The sequence below is a fragment of the Salmo salar genome, chromosome ssa13, assembly GCF_905237065.1.
Source record: "Salmo salar chromosome ssa13, Ssal_v3.1, whole genome shotgun sequence".
Lineage (NCBI taxonomy): Eukaryota > Metazoa > Chordata > Actinopteri > Salmoniformes > Salmonidae > Salmo > Salmo salar.
Window position 1 is genome coordinate 41065117 of NC_059454.1, and position 12948 is coordinate 41078064.

At 44.4% G+C, this 12948-nt stretch overlaps 1 protein-coding gene across 3 annotated transcripts in view; it reads left to right on the forward strand.

The window, feature by feature from the left end:
* Window positions 1-12491, forward strand: part of spryd3 (SPRY domain containing 3) — an 88461-nt gene extending 75970 nt beyond the window's left edge. For all 3 annotated transcript variants that reach the window (XM_014135940.2, XM_014135942.2, XM_014135943.2), the window contains 4 exons: window positions 333-390; window positions 4088-4207; window positions 7848-7987; window positions 9084-12491. In XM_014135940.2, coding sequence (XP_013991415.1) covers window positions 333-390; window positions 4088-4207; window positions 7848-7987; window positions 9084-9218 — 453 coding nt within the window. In that variant the 3' untranslated portion in view covers window positions 9219-12491. The remainder of the gene's footprint in view (window positions 1-332; window positions 391-4087; window positions 4208-7847; window positions 7988-9083) is intronic.
* Window positions 12492-12948: the final 457 nt, after the last annotated feature.

A 12948-nucleotide genomic window follows, 5' to 3' on the forward strand; every position in this document is an offset into this window, starting at 1 on the left:
ACTGTGGCAACAAACACTGGTTTGATTTGAGGGAGAAAAACTTTAAAGAGTGTCGGTATCAGACACCATCACTTTACATAATAAATCAGCGAGATTAATAACAAAGCAATAAAATGATATATTACAATCAGCAAGAATATAAAAGGTACACTTAACACCTAAGCGGCTGACAGACTAAGCAGGGGAGTACACTGGACAAAAAAACTATGTGGGAACACATAAAAGCCAATACAAGTGCTTATTTTGTAGGCCTGTGGGAAAAGTTATGTCTTTTAGAGAGGACTTGAATGTGTGTAGTGAGCTGTGATTGTAACTTGTGTGTCTGTCTTCAGGACTACCCCAAGAACAGACACCCGGGCTGGAGCCAAGGCTCAGTGGCTTATCACGCAGGTGAGACTTGGTGCTCTTCATCACATTTTCTCTGTGCTCTTCATCACAATTTCTCTGTGCTCTTCGTAAACATTTCTCTATGCCCTTCGTCAACATTTCTCTGTGCTCTTCCTAACTTGTTTTCTGTCTTGCCTTTCTCTCCTCTCCTGGCCTGTCTTGCTTACTGGTTAGCTCATTCCCTGAGTATGTGGGTTTTGACCCAACTCATGTTTTAGATGGCTGTTGGATCAGAGCTGTTTCCTGTACATCTCTCTGATACACACAGTTTCAAACCAAGCATCTCTGGGCACCATCTCAGCTGGAGGGGGCCAGGGCAGATAGAGTAGGATCACGCAGGGTGATAAAGAGAGAGAACGGCAAAACGTCTGAGGAAGAAAGGGGGATGATATCTCATTCCTCGGGGAGTGATCTCTCCTTCTCCAATCAAGGAATCAGTTGCAGTTATCTTGCTACGGTTGTATAACTGCTCAGTGTGGCCCTTTGTGAAGACAGGCCCTGTTACCAACTGCTGCTATATCTCTCTGTCTCCGGGCATCTGTCGTCCCAAAGCCTCCGGCATCCCCACCGCTATCTATCACTAAAGACTTATCACTGTTGATTAGCTATAAAGTGCTGCTAGGGCTGCTACTGTATCAGCGCTAGAGGGAATGTATCATGAGGGCGCTACACATGAGAGTTATCTACACAGAGGTCAGTCGGAAGGACCTCGTTGTTAAATCCATCATCGTCGATGGGTTAGAAGGCATCAGCCAGATGGTGTGTCTGAAATGGCATCCTATTCCCAACTGACTATACAGTGTAGTGCACGACTTTTGACCAGAGTAATCTGCTAGCTGTCCTAGTCTGCCTCCCAAATGGCACCCTATTTCCTAGTGCACTACTTTTGACCAGAACCCTCATGGGCCCTGGTCAAAAGTAGTGCACTACAAAGGGAATAGGGTGCTATTTGGGATGCTAGGAGGGCTGGAGATGATACAGCCAGTGCTGACTGAGGGATGGATTGGGGCACCACCGTCAGTCCCGTTGGGTTCTGTATGTGGGCTCCCGCTCTGGTTTGGCTGGCGTGTGGAAGACTCCACAAGAATTTGCATGCCCAAGCACAGCTCCCATTAATGTTATCTGTTAGAGACAAAAATGATGTATGTGGTTTTCCACACTGTTTCTGAGGTTTGCCTTCCCATGCCTGGGTTCGCATACAGGCTCCTTCAGTCTACATCAACAGGACTCCTAGTAGCTCATAGTGTGCGTCCCAAACGTGACCCTATTCCCTACATCTGGTCAAAAGTAGTGCACTACGTAGGGAACAAGAGGCCTCTTAGAACCTCTTAGTTATATCCTCTCCAGCCAGCCAGCCAGCCATCCAAGCAAGCCTTCAGCACAGTCAGCAGCGCAATAACTCAGGACTTCACAATATGCACACGCAAGACAAACTAGTATCCAAAGTATCTATGTATGCAATAATAATAGGAAAGGCCGATGTTCAATTTGTATCTTTTTCCTTACTGAGTTTTGAGAGAGGGCTTCTTGCTGTTTAGCTTTTTTTACAGACACAAAAACATTGGCGGGCCAAGATAGAACACTGTGAAAAGGTACTTCTGTTTGGTTTGTCAACTCAGTCTGTTTAGCTCACGACCATGTGTGCGTCCCCAATCGCACCCTATTCCCTATATAGTGCTCTACCTTTGACCAGAGACCCATATAAAGGGAATAGTCAGCCATTTGGGAATCAGCCGTATCTGTTTTTATGTTCTCCTCACGTTCCAGAGGGCAAGTGGCTGCCAGCGTATCATTTCATTCAAATCAATCAAAAGTGTGACTGTTGCGATATTGGCACAGACAGTGAGAACCTCCATTCCGTGTGTTGCCACAGTGTGATGTTGCTGACTGTGTCGATGGGCCGTGGTCCATTTTCTCTGCTCTGAGCGGACCAAGGCACAGCACCCTGTTATGTGTGTGTGTGTGTGTGTGTGTGTGTGTGCGGCGTGTTGTGGTGCCCTGTTAGTAGCAGCCTGTGAGGCAGCAGCTCACCAAGCCTCATTAACCCTGTCACCTTGGCAGACGCTACGCTTTCAGAGCACGACCCTATCGCCACTCCTCATCAATGACTCACGCTCTGACTCAACACCAGCACGATGCCCTGCCCTACAACAACCAGCACTACCTAACCTGGCACAGGTGCCAGACCTGGCATACGCCCTACCCTACCACCACCGCCTTGCCGAACTAGCCCAGGCCCCACCCTACAACCACCATAGCCACATTTTAACAATAAAGACCTACTAATGTATCTTCTAGGTCAGTGGCTGTGGTGTTAAAATCCATGCACATATTCTAGATGTTGTTGTTGAGTCAAAGTTCCCTGGGCCAGGCCAGGGAGGGATTCAGGGAAGCCCCTGTGTTTTCCAGACATACATACTCTCTTATTATGAACGCCAAGCGGCCCTGTTCTCTCGTTCACACCTCTCTTTTCCTCCGTCCCTCCGGTCTTCAGCTGTCTTCCAGCCAGGTGTCAGCCAGATTCCCTGGCCTGGCGAGCTGGTGTCTCAGGTGCCAGAAGCCTTGCCTTCTCTAGCCAGAGCCATTTCTTTATCCACGCTCCACACTGCTATTTTTAGCTGCACTCCTCTCCTCCTTCTCTCCCCCTCCTCCTCCTCTCTTTCCCCGTGGTGGAACCAGTGTTTGCTGTGTGTGTTGTGACAGGGGCCCACATGGGAGCCCTAATGATAGTGTCTCCATCTCCCTCCCCGTCCTACACACACACACACACACACACACACACACACACACACACACACACACACACAATCTCAGATAAAGATTGTTTAAACAGTATCCTGAGCCGGGGACGGCTCCCATGACAACTCCACAAATATTTACCAGAAACCAGCCACAGCGCACCGTAGAGGAGCATGTCTGCAGGCTACCTTTTAGTGTTTTTCATTCTTTTTTTATTGTTCTCTTTCTCTCGTGTGTGTTGTGTGTGTGTGTGTGTGTGTGTGTGTGTGTGTGTGTGTGTGTGTGTGTGTGCGTGCTTTACTTCTTTCTTGTTTAGTTGTTTTTCCACCAGAGATTGGATTTGTTTTACTGAAAGAATACTGAAGTAGTGTTGTGTAGGCCTGTTTGTCCCAGTGATCATGTCCCTGGAACATTGGGATGGAAGAACATTGTGACCCTTGCTCATCACTGTACACGGTGTGCAACGTAGACCATCGCATTTTGAATAGATGGCACGGCACTAAATCCAGAATAAGATTGGAAATATTAGAGCATCATGTGCAACACATTTACCTAGCTGTTTACCTAGCTGTTTACCTAGCTGTTTACCTAGCTGTTTACCTAGCTGTTTACCTAGCTGTTTACCTAGCTGTTTACTTTAATGATCCTTGCTTTCTTGTGGACATCCTAAAAAGAGTTTCATGTGAGATTCCACTGGAGGTGTTTCATGTAACATGTTGTTTTTTGCGAAGAACAATTAGGTGACAATGTTGCCCTCTTGGTGAAAGTTAAAAAGATTGTAGCAGTATACAGTAGGATTATCTAGCTATCAATAAAGAAATAAATCCCTTTTATCCCTTTTTACATTACAACAATCCTCACACAGTGACAAGATGTCTCCCCCTCTCTCTCTTTCTCTTTCTGTGCCTCTCGCTCTCATTCTCTATCTCTCCCTCTGTCTTTCTCTCTCTCTCTTTCTCAGATGATGGGAAGATCTTCCATGGTAGTGGGGTTGGGGAGCCGTTTGGTCCTCGCTGTATCGAGGGTGACATCATGGGCTGTGGCATCATGTTCCCACGGGACTACATATCGGATGGTGAAGGTAAGGACAATAAGATGGGGGCACATTTTCAGTTCAATTCAATAGACCTTTATTGTTCCCGAATGGCAATTTGTTTACAGTAGCGGAAGTTAAAGACATGCTCCGGAACTTTGGCGACTGACTAGTATTTTTTTAAACCTCCCGCTTTGGGCTGGATGTGTCAATGTGTAGTTCATACATGCATAATCTATGAGGAGAATTACTGTCTGATGAAATTCCTAGTTTGAAAGCAACTGTTTTTCTGGAAGCTGTGCCATTTTCCCTTAATTTTTCCCCAAGTGGGCCAGCCCCCTAGCAATTCGAGTTCAACCAATGAGCTTCAGCCCCTCGCCATATGACTGACAGATAGCAAGATGCACACACAGCAGAGTGAGAGAGAAGGCGAAACAAATGGCGAAACAAACAAACATACAGTTTTCTGCACATATGTGATGTAGTACGTAATTTTCAGGAAACACTTTTTGCTCGTGAGGGCTACTTTCAGAACTACTGGCTAAAAAGTCTACAAAAGTACCGGAGAATCCCTTTAAAAGAGTTTTCAATGTCACTTGTTCCCATTAATGACATGACTTTTCCTCCCTGCAACTTACAGGTGTGTTGTAGAATAAAGAGGAAGTAGTGACACTTGCCTGAGTTGAGAGTGAATGTTAGATGATTCAGCTGTTTGGGGGCGAATCTTCACTTCCGCTCAATTTTCACTTAGTCATACATTGATGTCAATGGAAATCAGGGGCACAACTTTGGTTTTAGAAGTGGGGGGTACATAACTTGGGGGGGGGGGTTCTCCCATTTTTTGGGGCATCTAAATCTCATTTCCTACAGTTCTACACAATCTGATATGACCCAAGGCCCTTCTAGCCGTCTCTGTTTAGAACAACAAAAAGTTAGCAAAAATGCCCACAGTCAAGCTAAGAGATCATTATTAAATATGTTTAAGGGATTGATAAAACTAAACTAGATCAGTGATAATTCAATAATCAATATTGTGTTGCACCTTTAACCAATAACCTCACAAATGAACAACTCTTACAAATAAAGTATAAATTCTTTCGATTGTCTTTATTAAGACATCCTCTATCAAATTTAAGCCAGCCCGATTCGCCTGCCTGCCCGACCCCCAACAGTCTAGTCAATACCTCAACTCTCCCCAGCACAACTGCCTTCCCAGCTTTCTTTTTTTTATGTCTCAAAGGGAAAGGTTTGAAAAACAAAAGTTTAATAAAAACACACCTACACATTAACACACAAACAGTCCATCCTGAATATAATTCATATCATAGGGCTAATAGTACTGTAGAGTTATTTTTACTTGCACACAATATAGCTGGATCACCCCGTCCTGCCCCTAGGGGTCAACAGCCTTGTAGCGCCCTAACCCAACACACCCCACACAGCTTTAGGATCTTAGCGAAACATTCATTATTGGTTTCAGGTGTGTTAGGCCAAGACCAGAGTGACAAACAACAGTATGACAGAACCCCAGGGTCAAGACTGAGCAGCCCAGCAGCTAGGGATTGCCTAAATAGGTATCTCTCCTGACGTGGGCATGTTTTCAATGCAGACTCATTTGTCATACAGTATTCCATATAAGGCATCCAGACCTTATGAAAGTTGCACACTATTCCCTTAATCTTGGAATAAATCAAATCTAGTGATACATAACTTGACATTTCTTCCATCCATTGTGGGAGGATAACCAACCTTCCAATTAATGGCAAGGCATTTGTTAGCCGCTATAAATGCTAGGTTACACAATTTCTTCTGACTATCAGTCTCCAGTATCAACATTTCCAAGCAATGAAAAACAGGGAGACGGGAGAATCTGTAGACATGCTGAGATAAAAGAACATACTCTTTACCAGAATTCAGCCAGCCTTCACAAGACCATAACATATGCACATATGTCCCAATTTGTGTTTTACGCCTCCAGAAGACAAATTGCATTTCTGAGTACATGATATTCAGTTTCACTGGCATATAGTAGGTTCTATGGATGGTCTTAAACTGCAGTCATTTATGTCTGAGATTATATGAACATGACTGGGCCTTCTAATGTGTCCATTCATCATCATCAATAGCATCTCCCGGGTCTTCCTCACATTTTTGTTTTACATGTTTTGTGTCATGGGGAAAAGCCTCTATCAACCCTTGATACAGTTTGGAAATTACTTTTAGAGGTTTGTCAGACTGCCTTAAAATAGTCTACATCTTTGAAGCTTCTTGCTTGTCCAGTGTTTGATGCACAGAGAGAATAAAGTGTATCTGCAAAAGTTCACCTCTGTGCTGACAGACTAGTCTTCCCTGTCACCATCTGACCCTGATGAGACCCCTGTCACCATCTGACCCTGATGAGACACCCTGTCACCATCTGACCCTGATGAGATCCCCTGTTACCATCTGATCCTGATGAGATACCCTGTCACCATCTGACCCTGATGATACACCCTGTCACCATCTGACCCTGATGAGACACCCTGTCACCATCTGACCCTGATGAGACACCCTGTCACCATCTGACCCTGATGATACACCCTGTCACCATCTGACCCTGATGAGACCCCTGTCACCATCTGACCCTGATGAGACACCCTGTCACCATCTGACCCTGATGAGACACCCTGTCACCATCTGACCCTGATGAGACCCCTGTCACCATCTGACCCTGATGATACACCCTGTCACCATCTGACCCTGATGAGACATGATGAGCATTGTGTTGTGTACTGACTGTGCACTATGACAGTGAAGCCTGTAGAGCTGTTCATACTGTGTCAGTGTGATAAGTAGGGAGTTTGCTATGTAAACTACATTACTATACTGACTAATAAAAACTCATATTGCGCTGAAAAAAATGTCAGAATATCGGTCTTCAATCGTTTGGCTGCTGGTTTCATTATTTGATTCAGATCTAGTGTGATTGAGGCAAAAATTATAGCTAAAGTTAGTGAGCTAGCTAACTAATGTTAGCCAACTTTTGGCTAGCTCTAGCGAATGGTAAATCATCAATTTTACTTCTGTTGAAATGGGACAAAACAGAGGCTACAAAACATTTCCATACACACAACAGCTGTTAGATACTGCTACCAGGCAGATAGCTAGAGACTAGCCAGAGCTGAACTGTCCATATTAGCTAGCTAACTGCCTGCTAGTAGTTCATTAATTTAAGTCCAGAGGGGATGAAACATTAGCTAACGTAACATGTCAGTTACACTTCTAGCTCAGCACTGGGAATATTTGTTTTTTCTTCTGTCAAACAGCAGTTGTCTTGCTGGCTAGATTAGTCAACTAAAGAGTAGCCAGTTTCGGCTCTGCTTGCTTTTAAAACTCTGGAGAAAAAAAAGTGCAACACAGACAGCAGCTGCCTCTGTCCATCTCTCCCATAATGGTCCTACACTGCAGCGGTTCAGAAGCTTTGCCTTCACACAGCCTGTCTGCACGCTCTGCTCTGTGGTGTTCGTCAGGTCCTAAATCCAGCCTACTGTAACCAGAAAACAGCCTACCCGACAGGTGGTCCTAAAGCACACCAGCGCCGTGTTTTTGTATCACAGAATGTGATGTGGAGGACATGTCCCTAGTGAAAGTTGTACCCTTGATGGAAATAATGAAAGTTAAGATTTACCCCTTTGTGTTTTGTCCTCAGATGACATAGATGAGTGGGACCCGTTGGAGGTGCTGCCGAGGCAGGGCGTGGGGCGCATCCAGAACGTTCTGTACCTGAATGATGATGATGAGGAAGAGGGGGACGAACTGGACCAGGAGCATGACGGCAGGAAGGTCATGGTGAGCACATGTAGTTGGGAACACACACACACACACACACACACACCATCACACCCACGCAGATCCTTTGATGTAAAATCATGAACTGAATCTGCGCTGTGGTTTGATCGTGTTTGTTGGTTGTTATTTTGATTGACTGTAGCTGCTGGAATGGTCAAGCAGCATTCTTTACAGAGATCATATGTCTCATATGGCTGCCAGCCCTAGGCCCTAGTCTCACTGCTGCATTGTGCAACGAGGGGTCAGCAAGACTGCAGGCTGCGTCCCAGATGGCACCCTATTCCCCACACAGTGCACTACTTTTGACCAGGGCTCTGGTAAAAAGTAGTGCACTATGTAGGAAATAGGGTGCCATCTGTGCTGCTGTTGCAACCTTAGAGAGTGAGAATAGAATTGGCCAAGCCGTAATCCAGGGATTTGTTCATATTTATTCAGTGGGACACATTACCAACAAAGCCTGCTTTGACATTACAGAACACTCTGGCACCGCACCGCACGTACCGCACCACTCTCTCTCACACACACACACACACACACACACACACACACACACACTGGCATCACTAAGGGTGTAGTAATTTCACAGCTACATGAGAAAAGCAATATTGACAAAATAGCAGCTCTGCCATTTTTTAAACATCATTCATCTAAGACATGAAACTCTATAGGCCTTCATATAAAGAGCTGCTTTTAGAATGATTGGGTAAATATTTGATGTGTGATATGAGCGAGTGAGTGTCAGTAACTGTAGGGAATGTCTTCGGGCGTCCCGTTGTGGCTATGCAGGTGTTCTTCAATTATTGTGATGTGGTGGTTTTGCCTACCTCAGTTGAAGGTCGGGATTCAATCAAAGGCACGTTTTAGCCAATCACATTGAACTTGACTTTTAAAGGCAATTTACATTTGAGCCGACGTCCGCAGCGATCCCCGCGAGTACCGTGAAATTGCCTTAAAAAGGTGCATTGCCTGTAGTCTACAATGCTCCTCTGATTGAATCCTGACCTAAGTCAGAGGGTCTGCTAAATGACTCAAATGTGAACGTAAACAGCAGTGAATCTGAATCTCTTTTTGGCGCCCCCCTGTGGCTGTGTGGCAGGTGTTCTTCGCACGGAACGGGAAGCTGATGGGTCGCCGTGAGGTGGTGGTGCCCCCAGGGGGGTTCTACCCCACCGTGGGGATGCTGAGCAGCGGAGAAAAGATCAAGGTGGACCTGCACCCCCTCAGTGGATGAACCTGACCAACCTGCTTCCTCTTAGTGGATAAGATGAGTCCAGAAACCGAACACTGCACCCTGTCATCGCCTGAGCAGTGACCACATCAAGCCTTGCTGGGGATCAGCGTAGTGAAACGTACCATTTATTTGATCTCTGCAAACGTCTGGGAAAATGCTGTTAAAAGGCATATTGTGGGCTGTATAGGGTGCTGCCCTGTAACACAACTTGAATAGAATTCCAGCCTTAGTCACAACCATCAGGACTCACTGTGGCAAGCTACCATGAGGTCTACTGTAGGAAGAATATATATATACACTGGTGCAGTGAAATGTGTTGTTTTACAGGGTCAGCAATAATAATTTGGCAAATTAGGGTAAAGTGCCTTGCTCAAGGGAACATCGATTTTTTTTTTCTCACATTGTTGTCTCGGGTATTCGAACCAGCGACTACTAAAACTACCATCAGGACTCACTGTGGCAACACTACCATCAGGATTCACTGTGCCAAAACTACCATCAGGACTCACTGTGGCTAAACTAAAGGCTTAGCCTAAGACAGAGTTGTTGGATAATTATGTGCAATTTGTTGTTTCATCATTTTTCATCAAACCACATTTTTTCCCCTGTCAAAGCAAATAGTCAGTCCTGCCTGGTCCTGGACTCTGAAACAGTGGAGCCCCTAAAATGTCTCCCATGAGGTCTACTGGCACACTTTATTTCATTTGTCATGGCCCCAAACATAGCAGTGCATGTCCAACAGAGTCCGAGAGCCTGCTGGCAGTTGATGTTATAGGCACTAGTGAGTGATTAGTGCTCTCCTGTGAGCACTGGAAGTTGCTTCCCAAATGGCACCCTATCCCTAATATAGTGCACTACTTATGACTAGTGCCCTATTTGCCCTGGACAAAAAAATTATGCACTATATAGGGAATAGGGTGACATTTGGGACGCCGGTAGATTCTGTGTGACTGAGTGAGTAGTGCCCTCCTGTGAGTGCTCACTAACCTGCCTCCTGGAGCTGAGCTGAGCTTGCTAGGCCCCAGATCTGTTAGTGCTTTATAGCCAACTCTTATGGTCATTGTCATGCCAAACATGTACACACAGATTTGGGACCAGGCTAGAGCTGGGCTAGGTGGGAGTAAAAATGATATTCTCCATATCACATGGATGGCATCCTGGTATCAAGAAACCCCTTATCAAAGATGGGAAATTATGGAAATGTGTGAATATACACTACATGGTATGTGGACAAAAGTATATGGACAGCCGTTCAAATGAGTGGATTTGACTATTTCAGCCAGAACCGTTGCTGACAGGTGTACACAATCGAGCCAGCTTCCAACTTTGTGGCAACAGTTTGGGGAAGGCCCTTTCCTGTTTCAACATGTCAATGCCCCCGTGCACAAAGCAAGGTCCATACATAAATGGTTTGTCGAGATCTGTGTGGAAGAACTTGACTGGCCTGCACAAAGCCCTGACCTCAATCCCATCGAACACCTTTGGGATGAATTGGAACGCATACTGCGAGCCAGGCCTAATCGCCCAACATCAGTACCCGACCTCACTAATGCTCTTGTGGCTGAATGGATGCAAGTCCCCTCAGCAAAGTTCCAACATCTAGTGGAAAGCCTTCCCAGAAGAGTGGAGGCCATTATAGCATATTAATGCCAATGATTTTAGAATGTGTTCGACGAGCAGGTGTCCATATACTTTTGGCCATGTAGTGTATGTATAAATTCTATATCCTATATGTTTGACAGTATAGATTTATAATCTCCTATATATTTCCCTAGATTTCTCTCTACATGGAATTCTATAACTGAAGACGTGGGAGAGAGACTGTTGGCTTTTTGTAATGGGGGGATGGGTGGTGAGGGTTTAGTTAAAAATCCAAAGTACTTTTTAAGTGTACTCTATCCACTCCCAATGTAATTTACAAGCGGTTTCTTTTTGCCTAATTATATGTTTCGATTCATTTTTCATGAACATATCTTCATTGCAATCAAAGCAGATGAACATATTTTGGTTGAGGATAGTAGATCAACTGCACACGAGATTATCAATATGCTGACAATGTCTTCTGCAACAGTATGCTTTTGTCACAAGCGCGTTAGAAATGGTTGAGTCGACTGGTGTCTGTAGTACACAGTAGAGCCAGCAGAGTGCGATCAGCATGCTGTTCAGCCCAATCTAAGAGGAATGTTTGTTTGTGGTCCCAAATGGCACCCTATTCCCTACGTAATGCACAATTATTATTATTTTTTTACCAGGGCCTACTGGTCAAAAGTAGTGCAATATGTGGGGAATAGGGTGCCATTTTTGACTGAGTCTTGTCTAAATGTATACAGAGGAAGAGACGGAGCGCTTGTCATTTGTTCAGAAGGTTTAAGACACTTGTTCCGATCTCTGCCAAGTGTTTAAGGTTTGGCAGCTTTTGTGTCTTATGTGCCCCATGATCCAAATGGATTCTGATCAATCTGCCATATTGCATTTCTATTTGTATGATTTAACTCGCCATGAGATATTTCTGTGTGCATCCCAAATGGCAACGTATTCCCTATATAGCGCACTACTTTCGACCAGAGCACTATAGTCCCTGGTCAAAAGTAGTGCACTATAAAGGGAATAGGGTGCCATTTGGGACACTGTCACCTGAAAGTGCCTCATTCCCTTGATATTGACACAATCCCACACAGCAAGCACCTCTGTAGTTACTGTTCAGGCATCATGAAGACCATAGACATGCTTATTCATAGATGACATAGAAGCACCAGAAAGAAGGCTGTACTTGTATCTCAATTAGGGTTGCAAAATTGTAACTTTCCAATAATTCTCAGGTTTTCCAGAAATCGTGGTTGGAGGATTCTGGATGTCCTGCGAGCCTTCCCTGTAGCTCAGTTGGTAGAGCATGGTGTTTGCAACGCCAGGGTTGTGGGTTCGATTCCCACGGGGGGCCAGCACAGAAAAAAAAAAAAAAAAAAATTGTATGAAATGAAATGTATGCATTCACTACTGTAAGTCGCTCTGGATAAGAGCGTCTGCTAAATGACTAAAATGTAAATGTATTCCCTCCTGAATCTTCCAGACAGGATTGATGGAAAACCTGGGAATTTTGGGGAAATTGTCAGAATTTGGCAACCATGATCTCAATGTAAATGTTAGCACCTTGCCTACTTCCAGGAAGGCTGTCTTACTAATTAATATATGCATCAAAAGGTAGTTATTTCCATACTACAATTGTTTGACTTTCATTGTTTAATATACAGTACCAGTCAAAAGTTGACACACCTACTCATTCCAGGGTTTCTTTATTTTTACTATTTTCTACATTGTAGAATAAAGACTTAAAAACTATGAAATAACACATATGCAAAAATCATGTAATAACCAAAAAAGTGTTAAACAAATCAAAATATATTTTATATTTGAGGTTCTTCAAAGTAGCCACTCTTTGCCTTGATGACAGCTTTGTACACTCTTGGCATTCTCTCAACCAGCTTCATGAGGCAGTCACCTGGAATGCATTTCAATTAACAGGTGAGCCTTGATAAAAGTTAATTTGTGGAATTTCTTTCCTTCTTAATGCGTTTGAGCCAATCAGTTGTCTTGTGACAAGGTAGGGGTGGTACACAGAAGATAGCCCTATTTCGTAAAAGACCAAGTCCATATTATGGCAAGAACAGAACAAATAAGCAAAGAGAAATGACAGTTTCTTCAAGTGCAGTCGCAAAAACCATCAAGCGCTATG